Source organism: Cervus elaphus, chromosome 29 (genome assembly GCF_910594005.1).
Source record: "Cervus elaphus chromosome 29, mCerEla1.1, whole genome shotgun sequence".
Taxonomy (NCBI): Eukaryota; Metazoa; Chordata; class Mammalia; order Artiodactyla; family Cervidae; genus Cervus; species Cervus elaphus.
The window spans coordinates 57,125,703-57,146,690 of NC_057843.1; the positions used below are offsets into that span (position 1 = coordinate 57,125,703).

Genomic DNA, 20,988 nt, shown 5'->3' on the forward strand with positions numbered 1-20,988 from the left:
TGATTTGTTACAGGAACGTGAAAGTGCAAGTCTCTCAGTTGTGTCCAGCTCTCTGAGACCCCATCAACTATATAGTCCATGGAATTCTCCAGGCCAGAATACTAGAGTGGGTAGCCTTTCCCTTCTCCGGGGGATCTTCCCAACCCGGGATCAAACCCAAGGCTCCTGCATTGCCGGTGGATTCTTTACCAGCTGAGCCACAAGGGAAGCCCTATAGGAAATTGCCCTTACTCGATAAGGAAATAGCAACCCATTCCAGTATGCATGCCTGGGAAATCCCAAGGACAGAGGCACCTCGCAGGCTATATGGTCCATGGGGTCGCAAAGAGTCAGAAACAACTGAGCAACTAACTCTAAGAGCTAGACAGTCTATGGAAGGCTGTTATCTCTGCTTCTGATGCTGGAGTGTGGGGTCTGCAGGGCAGGCAACTGGGAAGCAGGTGGATGAAAAGTAGGGGAGAAAGGATAGACCAGAACCCACAGGGACAGCCTGCAACCCAAGTCAGTGTCTCAGCACCTCAGTTTTGATGCTGTGAGTGTCCTGCAAGAGAAGCTGTGTTCTCCCCCACGAGGCACCACCGCTTTGGAACAAAAGCCCAGCAGGTACGCAGTCCCAGCTGGGCATTGGCTCTCAGTAAGGACAGCCACCTGTTCCAGGGCTGTCTCTTATGTCATCCTTACTTTCTCCAATGAACTGAATTGCCATGTTCTGATGTACATAAATACCTAATTTTTTATTCCTATTTACTTATTGATTCCCTTCTACTTATTGATTTGATTAACTAGTCTTAGCACATGTTCTGATCTATTTGGGAAGACAAATCTATTTCTTTTTAAAAAGATGTTTGTCCTTGACTGTTCTTTGAGATACAAATCAGTGCTATATTAACTAACGGTATACTTTAGTATACCATTTGGGGAGAATTGACTTTTTCTGGTTTTTAAAAAACGTTTATTTATTTCTTTATTCAGCTGCATCAGGTCTCAGTTGCGGCACGTGAGATCTTGGTTGAGTCATGAGGAACTTTTTTTGTTGCCCCGGTGGCATGTGGGATCTCAGTTTCCACAGTCAGGGATGGAACCCACTTCCCCTGCATTGGAAGGAGGATTCTTAACCACTGGGCCACTGGGGAAGTCCCTTCTTCTGATACTTTATCTTCCCTTCCAAGGAGATGGTTGACAGTTCCCTGGTTGTCTAGTGGTTAGGACTCAGCACTCTCACTCCCTGGGAGAGGGCTGATTTTCTGTCTGTCCCACTCTCACTTTGCATCTTATATTGTATAACTTCATATGAGTGTGTATGAAGTCAATTCTTGACTAAATTTACACACTATAAAACTTCCAGTCAATTAAAAAAATTTAAAAATTAGGGATTTCCCTGGTGGTCCAGTGGTTAAGACTTTGTCTTTCAATGCAGGAGGGGAGGGTTCAATCCCTGGTCAGGGAGCTAAGATCCCACACGCCTAGCGGCCAAAAAACCAAAACATAAGGCAGAAGCAGTATTGTAACAAATTGAATAAAGACTTTGAAAAGAAGTCCTGGGAATGTAAGGTACAGCATGATGACTGTAGTTAATAATATTGTGAAAGTGAAAGTGTCAGTGGCTCAGTCACGGCAGCCTCTTTTCATCCCCACGTCCTGCAGCCTGCCAGGTTCCTCTGTCCGTGGGATTCTCCAGGCAAGAATACTTGAGTGGATAGCCATTCCCTTCTCCAGGGGATCTTCTCAACCCAGGGACCAAACCTGGGCCTCCTGCATTGCAGACAGATTCTTACCGTCTGAGACACCAGGGATACTCTTTTGTATATTTAAAAGTTACTAAGGTTTTTTACAGTTAATTTTTTTGGAGTATAGTTGATTTACAACGTTGTGTTAGCTTCTGCTGTCCAGCAAAGTAAATCAGTTATATATATGCATATACCCACTCTTTTTTAGATTCTATTCCCCTATAGGCCATTACAGAGTACTGAGTAGAGTCCCTAGTACTATATGGTAGGTTCCTATTAAGAGAGTAAGTAGATCTTTTTTTTTGTTTTGTTTTGTTTTTTTGTTTTTCTAAGTAGATCTTAAAAGTTTTCATCACAAGAAAAAAAAAACAACTCTGTGCAGTGATGGATGTTGACTAGAGGTACTGTGGTGATCATTTCACAATATATGCAAATATCAAATCATGTTATATATCTGAAACTAATATAATGTTATATGTCAATTTTTAAAATTAACATACAGTATTATAGTGGTTACAAGGGTTATCTCAGTGCCAGCTACTAGAATTCAAATTTCAACTCTTAATGCATTACTAGCTAGTGATACAGGGTAAATCACTTAATCTCCCCATTCCTCAGTGTTCCTTTCTGCAAATCAAGATTGGCAGTAGTAATCTATCTCAAGAGGGTGTTGTGAGGATTGCTTAGAAGAGTGCATGGAATTATGATGCTGACTATAGTTGTTATTCTAAGAATTTGATTATTTTATAACTATAAATTGCATATTTCCCCATTTTCAATTTAAGCTGAGTTTATTGCTAGAGTAAGAAAAAAGCATATTAAAAAGCAGAGACATTATTTTGCCAACAAAGGTCTATATAGTCAAGCTATGGTTTTTTCCAGTAGTCATATATGGATGTGAGAGTTGGACCATAAAGAAGGCTGATCAAGGAAGAACTGATGCTTTTGAACTGCAGTGTTAGAAAAGACTTTTGAGAGTCCCTTGGACTGCCGGGGAGATCAAACCAGTCAATTCTAATGGGAATCAACCCTGAATATTCATTGGAAAGACTGATGCTGAAGCTGAAGCTCCAATACTTTGGCCACCTGATGAGAAGAGCTGACTCTTTGGGAAAGACCCTGATGCTGGGAAAGATTGAGGGCAGGAGGAGAAGGGGACGACAGAGGATGAGATGGTTGGATGGCATCACCGACTCAATGGACATGTGTTTGGGCAAGCTCTGGGAGATGGGGAAGGGCAGGGAAGCCTGGTGTGCTGCAGTCCATGGGATCACAAAGAGTCAGACATGACTGACTAAACTGAACTGAGGTAAAAAGCAATTTGTTTTCATTATTTTATCTTGTATCCAGTCAACTCTCCTAATTGTATTGTGTTTATATATACACACTATATATGTATATATATAAATACATACATATCTACTTGGTTTACATCTTTGTTTTTGGCTGCCCTGGGTCTTCGTTGCTGCAAGTGGCCTCCCGCTCATTTGCAGTGAGGGCGGGGAGGAGGGCGGGCCTCGAATTGCGTGGCTTCTCTTGTTGTGGAGTAAGGGCTCTAGGCACGTGGTCCTCGGTGGTCGCAGCTCGTGGGCTCTCAAGCACAGGCTCCGCAGTTGCAGTGCATGGGCTTGGTTGCTCCACGGCATGCGGGCTCTTCCCTGACCAGGGATCAAACTTGTGTCTCCCGCATTGGCAGGCAATTCTTAAGCACTAGATCACCAGGCCCCAGTGTTGTCTTTTTACTAGTTTTTTTTTTTAACTCGTCTTGAAGTTTTTGATAATACAATCATATCAGCAAAAACGATAGACAGCTTTACAATTTTTCAGATAATCACACTAATCCATTCTCTTGTTTTACTGCATTTGGTAAAACTTCCAAGATATGATAAACAAGGGTAACAGCAGGCATTTCTGTCTAAATTTTTATTTCAATATTGTGATTTTAGTGTTTCACTATTAAGGACAATACTTTTTACTTAGAGTTTTTACTGGGGATGGGTATTGAGTTATACTGGCTCTGTTTATTAAATATGGGAGACTTTCTTCTTTTTTCCATAATCTTGACTATGGAAATAGCATGGGAATTACTCTTATTGATGGTTAGATAATACTCAGTTGTGGCATCAATTAAATGCAGTCTTTTTCAAAGGTAGATCCCTAATCACCTTTCTATTCTACTTTTTTCTAAGGTTAGTTGAGCTTTTCAAACTTTTCTCTTTTGGGTCAATTTTGCTAATTTATATTTTTCCTGAAATGTATCCATTCCCTCTAAAATTTCAAATTGGCTGTTGAGGAATATTAAGTTAAATTTTAAATAAATTTAAATAAATCTTTTAAACAACTCTTCCTCTCTTCTATCTATAATAAATAATGTTTTCTTCCTCATAACTAATCTTTGCTATTTTTAACTCTCTTATTTTCTCTTTACTTATGCTTGCAAGATGTTTTTCTATTTTATTAGCCCTTTTAAAGAACTTTTTAAAAAAGTGTATGCTTTTTAGTATTTTTGTTTATTTTCCATTCCATTCATGTCAGCATTTGTTATTTCCTGATTACTTTGGTTTCTTTTCTTGTTATTTTTCTAATTTCTTGAAATAAGTAATCCCTTTATTTTTCCTCTTTTTTTTTTTTTAAAGCTTGGTATCTTTACAGTACTTCAGGGCTAGACTGAATAATATAGGATGCAGGGTAATTGAGAGGGTTTCTGGCATTACAGTTTTTTCATTCAGCATTTAAATTTTGTGAACACAGTAGTTTTGTTCTATTTTTAAAGCCAACTTTACTGAATTGCAATTTACACATGTTAAAATCTTTTACACACATGAAATGTTATCAGTTTTAAGCGTGCAAGCCGATGAGTTTTACCGTATGTACTTGGCCGTGTAACCACAGTCAAGAAAGAGAAGAGCCTGCTACCACTTTGTGGGCAGTCTTCACAGCAGTTTCAGCCTGAACCTCAGTTCTCTTTGTTGGAGATCAGCTTTACCCCTGCTTTCTGTTTATTTGCTTAATATCACTTTCCCATATCCTTATTTTGAACATTTCTTTACCACTTTTTAAAAGTGTGTTTATTTTAAATACTGTGAACCAGAATTTGATTTATAACAAAATCTGACAGCCTTTTAATGGAGGAATTCAGTCCACTCATATTTACTGTAATGAGTGATGTATTTGATTTATAATTTCCATCTTACTTATTTTAAATTTCTGAACACTGTTGTGAACTCTTCTTCTCTTTACCTTTGCTGGAATGAATGAATGGCTGTTCATTTTTCCCCTTTGTTATTTGGAGTTTATCCTTCTATTAATAGTTATCATCCCTCGCCCCGGTGGCTCAGCAGTAAAGAATCTGCCTGCAATGCAGGAGACGTGGGTTCCATCCCTGGGTGGGGAAGAGCCCCTGGAGAAGGAAATGGCAACCCATTCCAGTATTCTTGCTTGGGAAATCCCATGGACAGAGGGAACTTGCGGGCTACAGTCCATGGGGTTGCAAAAGTGTTGGACACAACTTAGCAACTAAACAACAGCAATAACAATTCCTGCCCTGCCCTCTATATAGGCACACATGCCTCTTCCGTGTGTAAACCCAGAACAGCTATTTCCACCCTACTCAGTTTATCTTGCACTTCCTTATTTTCCCTGCCCCCTATCTCCCCTTTCATCCTCCAAACCCCTCCCCCTTTAGGTACTAGAACACTTACCTTCCCCTTATTCCCACCACCTGATTCCAGAGTTTTATTGATGTAATTTAGTCCTTATTAGAATTTCCCTCACAGAGTGTTCCGAAGTGTGCCCCTCACATCTGTTTCAAGAGTCCTTATTTAGCAATTTATTACATGTTATAAATACACATATAGGTATAAATATATACGTCATGGTTCGTTGCTCCCCACTGCTTTCTTTCCTCTTTATCTTCCCCTATCTTGAAGTCTCTGTTCCGATTCATTTGTTGTTTCATTAAAATCTTAAAAGTATTTCTCACATAAGATACTGAGTGATTTTTGCAAATTTTCAAATACCTTTCTTTCTTCCTTGGCTGATTCTGGATTGCAGGCCTTTTCTTTCATTAGCTCACATTCAATTTTGCTGTCTTTTAACTTGCAAAGTAGCAGATAAGAAGAAAGGAACTTCTTTCTGCCTGAAAATGTATGAGTTCCCATATCCTTAGAGCTTAGAAATTTTCAATTCTGTACAGCTAAGTGTGTGGTTTTTCTTCTAGTTTTACTAAGATATAATTAACATTATAAGTTTAAGGTATACAAATAAAGATTTTATGTACATACATCATGAAATGATTATTACAATAAGTTTAGTGAACATTCATCATCTCATATGGATACAAATTTAAAGTATTTAAAAATGTTTTCCTGTGATAACTCTTAGAATTACTCTCTTAACAACTTTCATATGTCACAGCAGACTTAATTATATTTATCATGTGGTACATTATATTCCTAGTATTTATCTTATAACTGGAAGTTTGTGCCTTTCAACTGCCTTCATAAGTGTGTCTTTTCCTATAGATCCAGTCTGTAACTTAAGTCTTTCTTCAGCTCAGGGATATTTCATCTACTATTTAATCATGCCATAAGTGTGGTGTCATCTGCATATCTGAGGTTATTGATATTTCTCTCGGCAATCTTTTTAAAAATATTTATTTATTTATTTATTTGACTGCATGAGGTCTTAGTTACAGAGACTTAGTTACAGCACATGGGATCTTGTTCCCTGACCAGGGTTTGAACCCGGGCCCCCTGCATTGGAAGCAGAGAGTCTTAGCCACTGAACCACCAGGGAAGTCCCCTTCTCTTGGCAATCTTGATTCCAGCTTATGCTTCATCCAGCCCAGCATTTCTCATGATGTACTCTGCATATAAGTTAAATAAGCAGGGTGACATTATACAACCTTGACGTACTCCTTTCCTGATTTGGAACCAGGCTGTTGTTCCACGTCCAGTTCTAAATGTTACTTCTTGACCTGCATACAGATTTCCCAGGAGGCAGGTCAGGTGGTCTGGTATTCCCATCTCTTTAAGAATTTTCCACAATTTGTTGTGATCCACATGGTCAAAGGCTTTGGCACAGTCAGTAAAGCAGAGGTAGATGTTTTTCTGGAACTCTTTTGCTTTTTCAATGGTCCAATGCATGTGGCAAAAAGCGAAGAACTAAAGAGCCTCTTGATGAAAGTGAGAGTGAAAAAATTGGCTTAAAACTCAACATTCAGAAAACTAAGATCATGGCATCTGGTCCCATCACTTCATGCCAAGTAGATGGGGAAACAGTGGAAACAGTGACAGACTTTATTTTGGGGGGCTCCAAAATCACTGCAGATGGTGACTGCAGCCATGAAATTAAAAGACGCTTGCTCCTTGGAAGAAAACTATGACCAATATAGATAGCATATTAAAAAGCAGAGACATTACTTTGCCAACAAATGTCTGTCTAGTTAAAGCTGTGGTTTTTCCAGTGTTCATGTATGGATGTGAGAGTTGGACTTTAAAGAAAGCTGAGCACCGAAGAATTGATGCTTTTGAGCTGTGGTGTTGGAGAAGATTCTTAACAGTCCCTTGGATAGCAAGGAGAGCCAACCAGTCCATCCTAAAGGAAATCAGTCCTGAATATTCATGGGAAGGACTGATGCTGAAGATGAAACTCCAATACTTTGGCCACCTAATGCGAAGGGTCATTTGAAAAGACCCTGGTGCTGGGAAAGATTGAAGGCGGGAGAAGAAGGGGACGACAGTGAATGAGATGGTTGGATGGCATCTCTGACTCAATGGACAGGAGTTTGAGTAAACTCCGGGAGTTGGTGATGGACAGGGAGGCCTGGCGTGCTGCAGCCCAAGGGGTCACAAAGAGTTGGACACAACTCAGCAACTGAACTGAACTGAACTGAACTGAACTGATTTAATTATGACCTCTCCTCTCCTGTTCCTTTTTCTCCAGGAACTCATAGAATTTGCAGTTAACTCTCCTGGGTCTGTTCCAGTTTCCCATCTTTGACCACCTGATTTGCATCCACGTGTTTTTGTTACATGTTTTGAGATATTTCATCTATTTGATTTTTCTAGACCTGTTTTTGAGTTTTAGCTTCACCTTTGCTTTATCTATGAACATTTTTAGTTTTGATAACATATTTCCAGGTTCAGGGAAATCTTTTGTGTTTGAGTTTCACACACATCTCCTCCAGGCTCTCATTTTTTCAGTAGGAGGTTTGTCTGTTTCCTCTAGCAGGTCTGTCTGCCCTCTGGTTTGCTTGCATTCTCCCAGCCTCAAGGACTGAGAAAGTTGATCCCACCATGAGTTTTTTGGAGAGTCAGGGAAACTCGGCTAAGCCATTCATTGTCCTTGGGGAGCTGACTGTTCTGAGACTTCCTGCCGTCCTGAGGCTGCTCTCCAGAAACTTGTCTGCAGGGAGTTGTCTCAGCCAGTTCAGGAGAGCCCTTGTAAAGTTTATCACCTGTAGCTGAGAGTTGCCAGAGAGGTGTGGAAGCTCCCGTAGGGTTGCTACATGCCCAGAATCTCCTCACTCTGGGTAGTCTAATGGACAGATACAGTGATATTCTGGGTTTCCCCGGTGGTGGCTCAGTGGTAAAGAATCCACCTGCAATGTAGGAGCCACATACCTGGGCTCAATCCCTGGGTTGGGGAATCACCTGGAGGAGGGCATGGCAGCTCATTCCAGTATTCTCACGTGGAGAATCTCACGGACAGAGGAGGCTGGCGGGCTACAGTCCATAGGATCACCAAGAGTGGGACATGGCTGCAGCAACTTCGAACAGGCGCACAATGATGTTTACCGAAGACTTAAAAATAGAAGCCATGAACGGTAGGTACCTCTGGGAGGTACACCTGGGCGTAGGAATGAGGTGGGCGGGGGATGGCCTTTTACTTTGTTTTTTCCCCCTCTAGTAGGAGTTCTCAACTTTGGCACTTTTAACTTCGGGGGCCAGCAATTGTCTGCTGTGAGTGACTGATCTGAGTGTTGAGCAGCATCCCTGGCTTCCACCCACTACAGGCTGACAGCACTCCCTCTCCAGCTGTGAACCAAAACTGTCTCCGGATATTGCCAAATGTCTCCTGGGGTTGTCAAAGTTACTTCTGGTTGAGAACCACTGTTGTATACCCTTTAGATCTGTTTTATTTTTTTAATCATGTGTTCACATTATTCCTATAATTAAACATGTAACTGAGATCATGAGACAGAGGAGGAAATAGAAAACTGTTGTGAGGAAGCAGAAGCATAAAGTAGAGAATACACATTAAGGGATAGGAAGCAGGTTAGCAAAGTGGTAAGAAATTTGGGGGAAAAATAAAAGAAGCAGAGACAGAGTGATTCACAGGGCTGGAGGAGAAGGAGTGTGAAGACCCACATCCTCCTGTCACCAAGGTCCCCAGTGATGCCAGAATCAGAGATAATAACAGTCTGCATATGCCCAGTCAGATCACAGACACTGTTATGGGATTCCCATTCCATCCAGCCTCTTAATTACCCAGGTGTCCTTACAATAAACACCCCTTTACTTAAGCTAGGCTAAATGAGTGTATTCCTTTACAACAAAGGTCCTGTAGATTAAGTGCCCAATAAAGAGATGGGCCCCCACTTCTTAGGATGAGTAGGCTGCAAATATGGTCTACAAAAGAACTGTAAAAGGAACTTTAGAAAGCGCTTCCTGGGACGAAGTGGTGGTGGAGGGGGGAGACCTCGGCCATCCATCAAGGCTGGCTCCAAATTCCTCCAGGGCTGTCGTGTACAGGAGGGAGAAGACGGTATAACTCTAGCTCAGGGGGCAGAACTGATGACAAAAGTAACAGGGAAGTATATTCCCCTTAAAAAAAGAAGCTATAACAATAAGAAAGCGTGGAAGCAGTGTTTGGTAAGGAAGTGAGTTCCCAATCTCTGGAAGCTCATAGGGTGATTCCTGCAGTGGGTATAAGTTTGGGTCAGGTCTCTCAGCTTCCTTTACATCTAGAAATGTAAAAGCTTGGCAAGAGAGAGACTAGATTAACTCACACCATATGCAGAACTCTCTTAGGCTCAAATGGCATGATGGAATATTTAGTTATTAAATCAGAGGAGGGTGGTTGGTCGAGTTAAACAATAAGGAAAGATCTCAGAGGTTTAGCATCTTCAGTTGGCCTTGATCAGCTGGTCTTTCCCCACAGAATTAGTCAGAACTTGTGGTTTCGAGAGAGAAAAAAATCCAACTTAGTCTGAATTATGCAAAAAAGGGAATTTATTAGCTTACAGAACCGAAAAGTTGAGGAGGCTGGTCTAGCTCTGGGCATGGCTGAATCCAAGGCTTCAAATGAAGTTATTAAGACTTGGTCTGTCTCCATGTCTCAGCTTTGTTTCCTTTTCTTTGTAGCCAAAACTAGCTTGTAAGTTTAGGGTCATCTTGACAGTGCAGAGCAAGGTCAACGCTCGAGGGACCTTGGCTGAAGGGCTTCTGCGGCCCTTCCCCACCTAGAAGTAATTCCTTCGTTGTTCAGTCGCTAAGTTGTGTGACTCTTTGCCACCAGCACGCCAGGCTTCCCTGTCCTTCATCATCTCCCAGAGTTATGAAGATGATTGCGCCTTTGATTGTCCCAAAGACCCTGCCTCTTCGCATCTTTAGCGTAATCCTATCCTCCCAGCTGGAATCTCAGAAAGAGATTCTGCCACCACCACCTCCTCCTCACCCCACTCCACCCCAGCCCCCGCAACACGCACCTCCCTCCCCCACCCCAAACACACACACCCACCCCGGCCCCGGGGACTTCCCCTAAGACTCCACCCCTGGGGATTTGCGTAGGACGAGGCGCTCCTACGGGCTGGAAATAGACACCAGGGAGGGAAGGGAAGCTGCTAAGAAAAGCACCTGGAGCTGTAGAAGGGGCAAGAACTGTCAGTTATTTCATGATCAGCTAACGAGACGTGGCGGGGGAGGGGGGGGGTGGCGCTTCGAAGGTGTCGGAGGCGGATCTGGCTGCCCCGACTATTTCCTAGATGTAGAGATCACTCAGTAAGTTGCCACAGTCCTGGCGTTCAGGCATGAGGACCTAGGCTAGGGCACGAGTCTCGGTGATAAACGAGATGAGAAGGTAAGAAAAATCCAAGAGTTGTAGAAGAAAGGGAAGGCAGAGGATCCAGGCTTTGGTAACTGGAAGGAGAACAAAGTTTATATAGCACCCATCTTCAGACGGACGGCCGCCTCTCTGAGACCACACGGCCAGAGCTCAGCGAAGTCCCAGGAGAGACTCGGAAGGGCGGTCCCGCCCGGTCGGGACTACATCTCCCAGCATGCTGTGGGCCGAGCTGCACTAAGCCTGCGCAGAGGTGGTGGCGAGGCCGCGTCGCGTCGGGAGGGGGCGCTCGCGGTTTAGTCCTGAGCGAGCCGAGACCGCGGGCGTTGTGTGAATCCCGCGACGACACGGCGTCTAGGGGCCGAGGTTTGCGGCCTGGATTGCGGGCGCTTGAGACCTCCGCCGCGGTTCCCGGCTCGTCCCAGGAGGTTGGCTGGACCCCAGCCTTTGCGTCTCCCAAGGTCAGGGTCTCATGTCTCCTGGGCCGCGAGCACACCGAGTCGTCTTTAGCACAGCAGCTCTTAGAACCCCACATCCAGCTGCCGGCGGTTCCCCACGTCCGGTACCCGCCCCTATAGCCACCTTCCCTCCTACGCAGCCCCAGCTGCCTGCTGTTAACCGCGACCGGGACCTCTTCTGGGGAGGCCCAGGTTGGGGTCCTCAAAGGTCCAGGAACCCTAGAAAACCTACTCTGTGGTTTTCTCTGGAACTCTAAGTGGAAAGGAGAGAAGTTTGGAAGTAAAAGCCTCAGCTTCTCCCTCTTTTCCACTCAAACCTCAGTAAAGTCTGTCAGGAGATCGACAAAGGCTGAAGGGGGAAATGGCCCAGACCTCAGGTGGTGGGTGATGGCCCTGGGCAGGTAGGTCAGAGGCTGGGAAGCTTGCAGACCCCAGGTGATGGGAGTGGAGAGGCTCTGTGTGCAAATCCTGGGGACGGTCTAGCAGCAACTGGACTCCGGCCCCCACCTGTAAGACCCACCCCTGCATCAGTGATGCTACGGCCCCTCTTTCCCAGATAGATGCTCCCAGAAGCGCTCTGCGCAGAGAGCAGATTTCGCAGGCCCACCATGTGGGGCCTGTTGCAGGTGTGTCTCACTCTCTAGGTCAAATCGAAACGCTTTTTTCAGAAGTTTTATTTAAAAACTTTGGCACACGACAGAGACGGCAGGATGGAGACTGGTGTTCTGCCAGGCTTCTCAAGTCAGAGACCAGGCTTGGGTTTCTCAGGTCACCGGATTCCAGGACCTGCCTGTGGGCTCCTGAGGAGGATACCCCTCACTGACCTCGCAGACTCTTTCCCCCTCCCCTACTGCCCACTTCTGGTGTAAGACACCGAGGTGTCAGGGGTAGACTAAAGGGTGTGGAATGGAAAGGATCTGGAGTTTGGGGCTTGAGAGGAACAGATAGAGCGGGGGGGAAAAGGGGGTGGAGATGGGGGCCACTGCCTTTTCTTCCTCCATCCTCAAGAATCGGGGCCTGCCATTCCTCTGAGAGGTCTCCCTCACAGCTCAGATAGAAAGTTCGGGGACCATCACTCCTGTGACTGAGGAAGGGCTGTCTGTCTTCAGGGGTTGGTCAGGAAACAGTCATGGCCCCAGACAGGGTAGCAGTAGCCCATGCAACCGAGGAGGCTGGGGAGATGGATGCGCCAGGCCCCCTGTCTCAGCTGGGTGCGGGATGGCTGTTGGCATAGGCCTGGTCTGGAAAGGAAGCTCGGGCCCTGCGCCCCTGGGCACACACAGAGGCGTAGAGCTCTGGCTCAGGATCTGAGGCCTGGGGCTTTGGCTCGGAGTCCAGCACCACCTCCGAGTACTTGATAGGGCTTCCAGGGCTGGGGACCCAGCCCTGAGGAGGCCGCAGCTGCAGGCTGGTATAGCACATCACCTCCTCTGCAGCCTGGAGATGCAAGGCTGTTAGAAGCTCCCGGGACCCTTGAGAAATCCCCCACTACCTTCCCTCCCCTCTTCAGCCACAGCTGACTCACCCCGGCAGGGCCTCCAGGGGCTGCATCTTGTGGGCCTGGCCCTGGTTCCCGAGACAGCCGTCCTGGGGCAGGGAACAGGAGTCTGGTCACTTCTTGTTCTTCCCCTGCACCCAGGACCTGGCCACTTGCACCCCTCCCCTTGGCCAGCTTCCTACCTGTCTGCAGATAATGCAGGTTCCCATACAGAGGAACGTCTTCCACAGACTCCCCAGAGCTGCAACACAGGTATTAGGGGATGAGAGGCGGCTTGTTGGTAAGGGGGGACTCTCCATCAGCCCATCTTTCTGGCCCCCACTCACCGTCCGTGTCCTGGGTGGCTCCTGCTCCGGCCACTGGTCCAGTGGAACAAGTGCACAGCCAGTGAGATGAGGAGCAGCAGGGTCACAGCCCCTGAGAGGGCCCACAGCCCCCAGCCGTCGCTCAGAGAGGGGATTCCTGTGGATGTGAGAGAGAGGGGAGGGAGTGTTACTGCCCAGCCTAACCCTCCAGGGCCCGGCAAGTGGGACACGGGGCCACGTGACCCCTCCCCCTGCCCCTGCCCCGCCCAGCTCACCGGGCAGTAGCTCCGTGCAGTTGCGGTAACTGCGCTGGCCTGCTGTAGACATCCTGCCCGGAGCCAAAGGATCAGCCTGATTTATGATCTGACAGCTGTGGCAGCCCCCTTGACTCCCACCCCTCTCCGGGCCTGACCCCCACAGCTCAGCATCTTCAATACCGGTGGTGGCAAAGTCGCTGATTTCCGGGGAGGAAGGGGGAGGGGAGGAGGGGGAGGGGAGGGATGAGTTGAAGAACAAAGACACCGCCCTGTGCCTGCACCTGCGCCACCCCGAGCTCTTAAGCTTCCGCCCCCACCCCACCCTTCCCCTGTACCCTGTACCCATCTCAGTCAGAAAAAAGGCAGGCCTGAGTTTACCGAGCGCCGGGCACGTGAGCTCATGAAGACCCCAAGGCGGCCAGAAGTGGCCTGAGGCAGGACCTACAAGACAAGCCAGGCCTCATGATGGAGATTACTTTCTGCCCCAGGATGTCTGCCCCTTCTCTCCAGCGCTGAGTCCCTTGACAGAGAATAAGGAGAGGGAGGGCATAATCCTCAGTGGGCATGCTACAAAGTGAAAACGGGATGAGGAGGCCCCCTTCTGCCTACAATCCCACCACATGCTGAGGCTGCCCCCCAACCAAGGGACAGGTGTTAAGAATGACTTGTTATTGTTATTGTAACTGGTGTAATAGATTTAGGGGATAGAGGAAGCTTGATTCCCTCCTCCAGTCCAGTTCATCCAAGCTGTCCCTAAGAACTGTGAACCTCAAAAGTTAGTTGAAGTAAAGAAACCTCTGCCCCAGTCCTGTCCTGGGAAGCAGCCCCGTGTTTGCACTTGTACACTTCAGGGAGCGGCCAAGGGAGACAGCTCAGCCACATGGGAGGCTACTGATGTGGGAAGAGGGATTCTAAGTTCCAAATATAAACCTTAGACCAGAGGTCAGAGATCTGTTTTGTCTAGCCCATATGATGGTTTTTTTTTTTTTTTCCAAAGATTTAAAATCACTGTAGCAGTGTGCCTGGGGTGGGCATGGTAGCAGAGGTCCTGCCACTCTAAGCAATCAATAAGAGGGTATTGTTTCTAAAGAATTTAAAAACAAAGCTCACTAAAAGTCAGTGTCCTTTTCATTATCACCATGTTCCAGCAATTCTAAAAAAAAGAAAAAATCAATGATAAAATATTCCTTTCTGAAAAATGTATTTTAAATTATTTTTTGGCTGTGCTGAGTCTTCGTTGCAGCGCATGGGCTTTATCTAAATGTGTTGCTCAGGCTTCTCAATGCGGTGCCTTCTCTTGCTGCCGGAGCTCAGGCTCTAGGGGCTTGCACTCTCGGCATCTAGAGCGAGGACTCAGTAGTTGTGGTGCTCTGGCTTAGTTGCTCCGCTGGCATCTTCCTGACCAGGGATCGAACTGATATCCCCTGCATTGCAAGGCCGATTCCGAACTACTGGACCATCAGGGAAGCCCTCTGAAAAATGTTTTGTAGATATATGTTCTAAATTGTTGTGGTTACTGGTGAGTTTTAATACTATGTAAAATTCAAATTTCAAATATGTAAAATTCATTGGAAGGACTGATGCTCAAGCTGAAACTCCAATACTTTGGCCACCTGATGGAAAAACTGACTCATCTGAAAGGACCCTGATGCTGGGAAAGATTGAAGGTGGGAGGAAAAGGGGACAACAGAGGATGAGGTGGTTGAATGGCATCACTGACTCAGTGGACATGAGTTTGAGTAAGCTCTGGGAGTTGGTGACGGACAGGGAAGCCTGGTGTGCTGCAGTCCATGGGGTCGCAAAGAGTCGGACACAACTGAGCTAGTAAACTGAACTGAAACTTCAAATTAGCACACTTGTGTTACTTACCCTTTAAAAATATTATAATCCACAACTTTCCTGGTGGTCCAGTGGTTAAGACTCCATGCTCCCAGTGCAGAGGGCTCAGGTTCCATCCCTGGTCAGGAAACTAGATTTCACATTCTGCAACTAAGAGTTTGAATGTTGCAACTAAGAACTGGCACAGCCAAATTTTTTTTTTAATGTATATATTATAATCTGCATGGAAGTTAATCTGTAGAATCCTAGTTATACAGCTGTATAATCCTAGGTATACAGCTGGCTCCTGACACAAGGTTGAGCTACATGTGTTTATATCCAGAATTAGTTCTTAACAGTTTTTAATTGTTCTTTGGTTTGGGCACAATTTCTGTGTCCAACTCCTACGATATTATATTTTCCTGCATCTAACCAATAGATTTAAAAACAAACAGTGATTTGAAAAGTGATTGAAAAGTCAAATAAACAGAGCTTGAGTAGTTTAATTCTGTCATTCTAGGTGACCACTTAAGTTTTTGTTTGTATTGAAAATGTCTGGAATTTACTGTGAAATGGAATTTTTATGAATCTCTGCCAAACATCCCTTTGTTTAAGACTTTCTTTTCCCATTTGTATGTTTGTTGCTTCATATGAAAGAAACTTTTTTGAAATGAAAATTAATAAAAGGTACTCTTTAATCAACTATGGGTGGAAATTGACAAATGTAGCTATATTCTCTATTGAATATGAATATGCCAAAATTATTTTTGACAAATTTTCAGAAGTTAACTTTAGAAAAAGAAATTAGAGTTATTCATTACTCAGCTAGGTTACTATGTAGGTACAAGTTTTTTACCCCTTTCTCAAAAAATACAATAATGTAGCAAAGACATTTATTACCCTTTCTTGTTCTGTAATGTAACTCTTCAATTTTAACTCTTTTTATATTGTCATGATTATATCTACAGACTCCAATAAAAGAGATAATTCACTGTCAGATTTTCTGGCCCTTATTATTTTCTGGGCCCTGTTAATTTGTTTCATTTACTATTTATTTGGAGAAGGAAATGGCAACCCTCTCCAGTATTCTTGCCTGGAGAATTACATGAACAGAGGAGCCTGGCAGGCTACAGTCCATGGGGTCGCAAAGAGTCAGACATGACTGAGGCGACTCTCGTATGCCACTGATTCGTTGTCAACCTTAAAAACTGGAGTTCCAGTTTTTTGAAATCCCGATTCATTGATCTATTGGAAAAAAATCAGAAGGGCAATAGTGGGCCCGAATTCCCTAAAGGCAACAATCAGCTGGGGGCCATTTATCATGTTACAGCTGGCCTGAATCACTTGTTTACATTGATTATGTCAACTGGCTTAGTGTCAGGGTTTGGACTGCCAAGCCAGGTTGCCTCTGGGTATTCCGCTAGACAGGACAACTATCCTGAGTGAGGGTCTCCCTCTGCCCTGCCCACTCCCTTTCTGGAAGGACAAAAATATATACCTGTATTTCATTCATTTATTTAACACACCTATACCTCATCTGTTTAATACATACGTACCAATTGCTTGCTTATATACCAAGCTCTGGAGATACAAATGTGAGTGGGAAATGGTTTCTTGCCTCAAAGAGTTCTTGGTCTAATTAGGAATAGGGCCCTATGCATCCTAGACAATTAAAAGACAGTGTGGAAAGGAGAGAGATTACTCAGCTCTGACTGGAGGAGGTGCAGGAGAGCCTGGATAGGTGGTGATGAGTGGCAGATCTTATGCAGACAGACAAAAGAGGGTTGAAATCTCTGCCAGCCTCTTACCTGATTACAAACTTAACCTTCCTGAACCTTACTTTCCTCATTCTTTAAAAAAAACTTTATATTTACCTGTTGGGTCGTTTTGAACACATTAATCTCATTCAACCAGGATTCATTGAGTGCCTGCTAGCATCAAGTGCTGTGCTAGGCTATAGGAATAACATGGTAAAGAAAAAGAGATATGGCCCCTGCTCTCATGAAATTTACAATCTAGCTGTATTTTATTTTTGTAATTAATTTTAGTTGATTAGTTAATTTTGAGTAATTTAAATGGTTTGTTGAAATATAATTGACGTACAATAGTTGTTTGAAGAAAGTACAATAGCTGCACTGATGAATAAGCCAGAAGTTAAGGGTTCTGTATATAGTCCATGGGGTCGCAAAGAGTCGGACAGGACTGAGCGACTTTCACTTCCACTTATGAAGGGAACACGCACATACGGGAGGAAAGTGAGTTCTGAAAGTTGTATATAGATGTTAACTGTGCAGAAACAGTCTCGGGGACAGTTAATGTTATTTTGTGTCTGGCTATATAGTCGCTGCTTAAAATGGGACGTGCTTTACTAAAGTGCAAAAGCAGCCGTGCTGAGAATGAGCCCCGTGAGGTTGGTGCGCGTGGAGGCGCACTGCCTGCGTAACTGTAGCAGCTGACGGATGACACCCCCGCAACACGCCGCTCGGCTTCCCCACCCCGAGGGCAGGAGGATCGCTTCTTGGCGGGCTTAGTCGTGAGAAGCGGGGTAAGTCTACGCGCACGGGCGCGTGGCACTCTCTGCCCCAGGTCCGGGGACTTTCCCCTAGGCGCTAACAAGGAACTAGTCCTCCGTGTGTAGCCTAGGAAGCAGGCCTTCAGCACGAACCTCGTCCCCTTGCTCGCGTTCAAGCCCTTTATAGCGCGAGAAGAAAATTTATTTTACGGTTAGGGTGAGGAGATCGGTGGCGTAGCACTTAAAAACCACTTCCCGGTATCGCCTTCTAAGAATGTAGGCTTCTGGAGACATTCTGGCTAACAGAATACCTATCCAGGGATAAGGAATGAACTAGTTTCACAAATGAACTAAGTTAAGCCCACAGACCTATGCAAATAAGGCCTGGCCCCGCCCAGACGCTAGGTGGGCGTGACCTCCCTGGGAGGCCCGGAGTGGGAATAGCTGGGGGACGCGCCTGCGTGCGCGTGCACCGGTGCGTCCGACAACGCCGGCGCCTGCCGCCTTCTCCCCCTGTTGGCCTGCGATGGCGAGCGTGGTGTCGCTCGCGGGTACGCTGGGGCTGCTACTTGTGTCTGCGCTGCCCGAGGTGCTCGGAGACCGCCGCAGCCCCGACCGCCGGGCACACCCAGGTACCAGCGAGGGCTGCTGGAGGGAGGCTGGGACTGCCCCCGGGCCCCAAGCCCCAGCTGTACTGACCCGCCTCTGCCCTCCTCCTCAGGCGACGCCGCCCAGGTCGGCCCTGGGGCCGCGGAGCCCCGGCGGCACTCGCCGCCGTCCAAGAACCAGCGCGAGCGGGCTCGGTCCGGGCCGCTGCCCTTGGGGGCGCTGTACACCGCGGCCGCCGTGGCTTTTGTGCTGTACAAGTGTTTGCAGGTGCGGGACGGCCAGGGGTGGGGATGCCCGGCCCTGAATCTCGATGAGGGCGCCATGGTGCCAAGAACAAGACACGTTTTCCCGTCATTCTGTAAAATGAAGACAGGAGTTCCCTGACTTTCCAACATGATGGGGTTAGTTAAAGCATCCAGCGAGGTAGTGGATGTGAAGGGCTCTTGGTTAATTTTAAATAGTAACCATCACATTTAATCCTTCCAACAATCCACTGAAGAGGTTGTCACTTGCTCAAGGTCACGCAGAGATAGTAACTGGTGGCGCTAAGATTTCAACCCAGCAAATGTCCATACTATAGTAAGTACGGTTTCTCGTGAGTTTCCAAGCTTGGCACGAGCAGTTGATTGCTGTAGCCGGAGTTTTTAAGAGTTCAAGGAACTAAGTAGTCTCAAGTTATCCTTGGGAAGGAGGCCCTGAAATGTGAACTGACAGTACATTTTGGTTGCTTAAAACTGTTGAAATGGAAAGTAGTACCTCCCAGGGCTTTCTCTTCAGCCCTGGCCCTGTCACTTACATTGGGAAATAGAGGACTGAGCCAGTTTGGAGATGCCATGAAACTAGGAGGGCTAGCTAATCATGATCCATAGTAGACTTAACAGGCTAGGATGAGGGGCTGAATTTAATGGTGAAATTTTACAAGGATAGATAAACTCTATTCTTGGACCCAAGTATAGTCTGAAAGAAACTTAATTCTCTTGAGGGCACTGTTTTAAAAGCATTGCTGTGGTTCAGTCACTAAGTTGTGTCTGACTCTGCGACCTCATGGACTGCAGCGTGTCAGGCTTCCCAGTCCTTCACCATCTCCCAGAGTTTGCTCAAACTCATGTCCATTGAGTCGGTAATGCCATCTCTTAAACCAGAGTAACAGAGAAGGCAATGGCGCCCCACTCCAGTACTCTTGCCTGGAAAATCCCATGGATGGAGGAGCCTGGTAGGCTGCGGTCCATGGGTTCACTAAGAGTTGGACACGACTGAGCGACTTCGCTTTCACTTTTCACTTTAATGCATTGGAGAAGGAAATGGCAACCCACTCCAGTGTTCTTGCCTGGAGAATCCCAGGGACGGGGGAGCCTGGTGGGCTGCCGTCTATGGGGTCACACAGAGTCGGACACAACTGAAATGACTTAGCAGCAGCAAACCAGAGTAAAGCACCCAGAGAAAACCATGTCAAATGAGCACTGACTGAAAAACATTGGTGCTATTAAATCAGAGAAGACAGGGAGTTTGACCATTGCCTTCAAATTCCTGAGCGGCTGTGATGTTGAAAAGATGATTTTGGAAGGCTCTACTCAGCACCATGAAAAGAAGATACGCGATGGATTGTGTCTGGCTTTGTGTATAAACTAAACCAGAGCTTTATCAAACAACAGAGCTTCTTCCTGGAGGTGTTTTAGTAGATTGAACAGCAACCACACATGGTGGGTACTGACATATTGCTTCCTGTCCTGAGTGAGGAGCTGGAATAGATATTATGACTCTCTGAGATAAAAAAAAACCCCACTAGCTTTGTCTATCTGAAATTATCCTTGGCCTTTATCTGGCTTTGGAGACTGAAGTTATTGAGGTCCTTGTTGCTGCAGTATCCCCCTTGCCTTTTTCCACAGCAGGGGAAAGATGAGGCTGCTGTTCTCCAAGAGGAGGAAGGCAAGAAGGATTCATTGCAGTCAGGTGGGTTTTGCAGAGGTCTGTGCTTGGTGGGGGATTAAGGGACAGCAGAAAGTAAGTAACCGTTGCTCTTTTCTCCCATACCCCCAGAGCAACAGCTGGCCCAGCTGACACAACAGCTTGTCCAGACAGAGCAACACCTGAACAGTCTGATGGCCCAGCTGGACCCCCTTTTTGAGCGGTAAGGAGAGCAATGACCCTGTGGCTAGAGAGAACTTGTGGTGGGTGGGAGAGGTGGGGACAGAGATTGGGCAGCCTCTGAATGGACATGTCTGCAGTGTGACTACCCTGGCTGGAGCCCAGCAGGAGCTTCTACACATGAAGCTACAGACTATCCACCAGCTGTTACAAGACAGCAAACCGAACAAGGGTGTGGAGGTTCCAGAACCAGGTACAGGGTTGGGAGGTGACAGTCTGCTGGAGGTAGAGACAAAGCCTCTGAAACTGGAACATGCCTGATCTCCCCCCTCACAGAGGCCAGCATACCCTTTGCTGAGGACTTCTGTATAGAGGAGGATGAGGAAGAGGCTGGTGACAGTCAGGCCTGGGAGGAGCCCCTAAATTGGAACACAGGGACAAGGAACTTAGCTCCTCCGAGGGAAATGGAGCCCACGCTAAGGAGAAGATGCAGGAAGTCTGCAGCACAGGGCCGCAGTCACAGCCCCCATTGGAAAGAAGGAAAAACAGTGGATGGTTTAGTAAAACAGAGTCTGTTCCTGTGACTGGATGCTCCTGTGTGCTTTTTCCATTCCAGCTGTACACACACGGACACACACATCCACACCCACCCC

At 46.2% G+C, this 20,988-nt stretch overlaps 2 protein-coding genes across 4 annotated transcripts; one reads left to right on the forward strand and one right to left on the reverse strand.

Annotated features, from left to right (window-relative positions):
* Positions 1 to 11,907: 11,907 nt before the first annotated feature.
* SIT1 (signaling threshold regulating transmembrane adaptor 1) lies at positions 11,908 to 13,657 on the reverse strand. The gene is made up of 5 exons (XM_043890955.1): positions 13,330 to 13,657; positions 13,076 to 13,211; positions 12,932 to 12,990; positions 12,777 to 12,838; positions 11,908 to 12,688 (listed from the first exon to the last, which is right to left on the reverse strand). Exons 1-5 carry the CDS (start codon positions 13,655 to 13,657, stop codon positions 12,455 to 12,457), a joined length of 819 nt encoding a protein of 272 aa, XP_043746890.1. The 3' UTR covers positions 11,908 to 12,454.
* Positions 13,658 to 17,997: 4,340 nt separating this feature from the next.
* CCDC107 (coiled-coil domain containing 107) lies at positions 17,998 to 20,924 on the forward strand. 3 transcript variants are annotated; one of them, XM_043890588.1, is made up of 6 exons: positions 18,092 to 18,273; positions 18,363 to 18,517; positions 20,137 to 20,200; positions 20,288 to 20,378; positions 20,476 to 20,588; positions 20,672 to 20,924. In XM_043890588.1, the coding sequence occupies exons 1-6, from the start codon at positions 18,168 to 18,170 to the stop codon at positions 20,917 to 20,919; spliced, it is 777 nt and encodes a 258-aa protein (XP_043746523.1). In that variant the 5' UTR covers positions 18,092 to 18,167; the 3' UTR covers positions 20,920 to 20,924. The 3 variants fall into 3 exon arrangements, with proteins under 3 accessions (XP_043746524.1, XP_043746523.1, XP_043746525.1); XM_043890590.1 differs by having other exon boundaries at positions 20,140 to 20,200; XM_043890589.1 differs by lacking the exon at positions 18,363 to 18,517 and having other exon boundaries at positions 17,998 to 18,273.
* Positions 20,925 to 20,988: the final 64 nt, after the last annotated feature.

Coding starts and splice junctions, on each gene's coding strand:
- SIT1 (XM_043890955.1), bottom strand. CDS start 13,657: ATGGGTACAGGGTACAGGGGAAGGGTGGGGTGGGGGCGGAAGCTTAAG. Junction 13,212..13,329: donor CTGCACGGAGCTACTGCCCG/GTGAGCTGGGCG, acceptor TCACATCCACAG/GAATCCCCTCTCTGAGCGAC. Junction 12,991..13,075: donor AGCCACCCAGGACACGGACG/GTGAGTGGGGGC, acceptor CCTGTGTTGCAG/CTCTGGGGAGTCTGTGGAAG.
- CCDC107 (XM_043890589.1), top strand. CDS start 18,013: ATGCAAATAAGGCCTGGCCCCGCCCAGACGCTAGGTGGGCGTGACCTC. Junction 20,201..20,287: donor GAAGGATTCATTGCAGTCAG/GTGGGTTTTGCA, acceptor CCATACCCCCAG/AGCAACAGCTGGCCCAGCTG. Junction 20,379..20,475: donor CTGGACCCCCTTTTTGAGCG/GTAAGGAGAGCA, acceptor ACATGTCTGCAG/TGTGACTACCCTGGCTGGAG.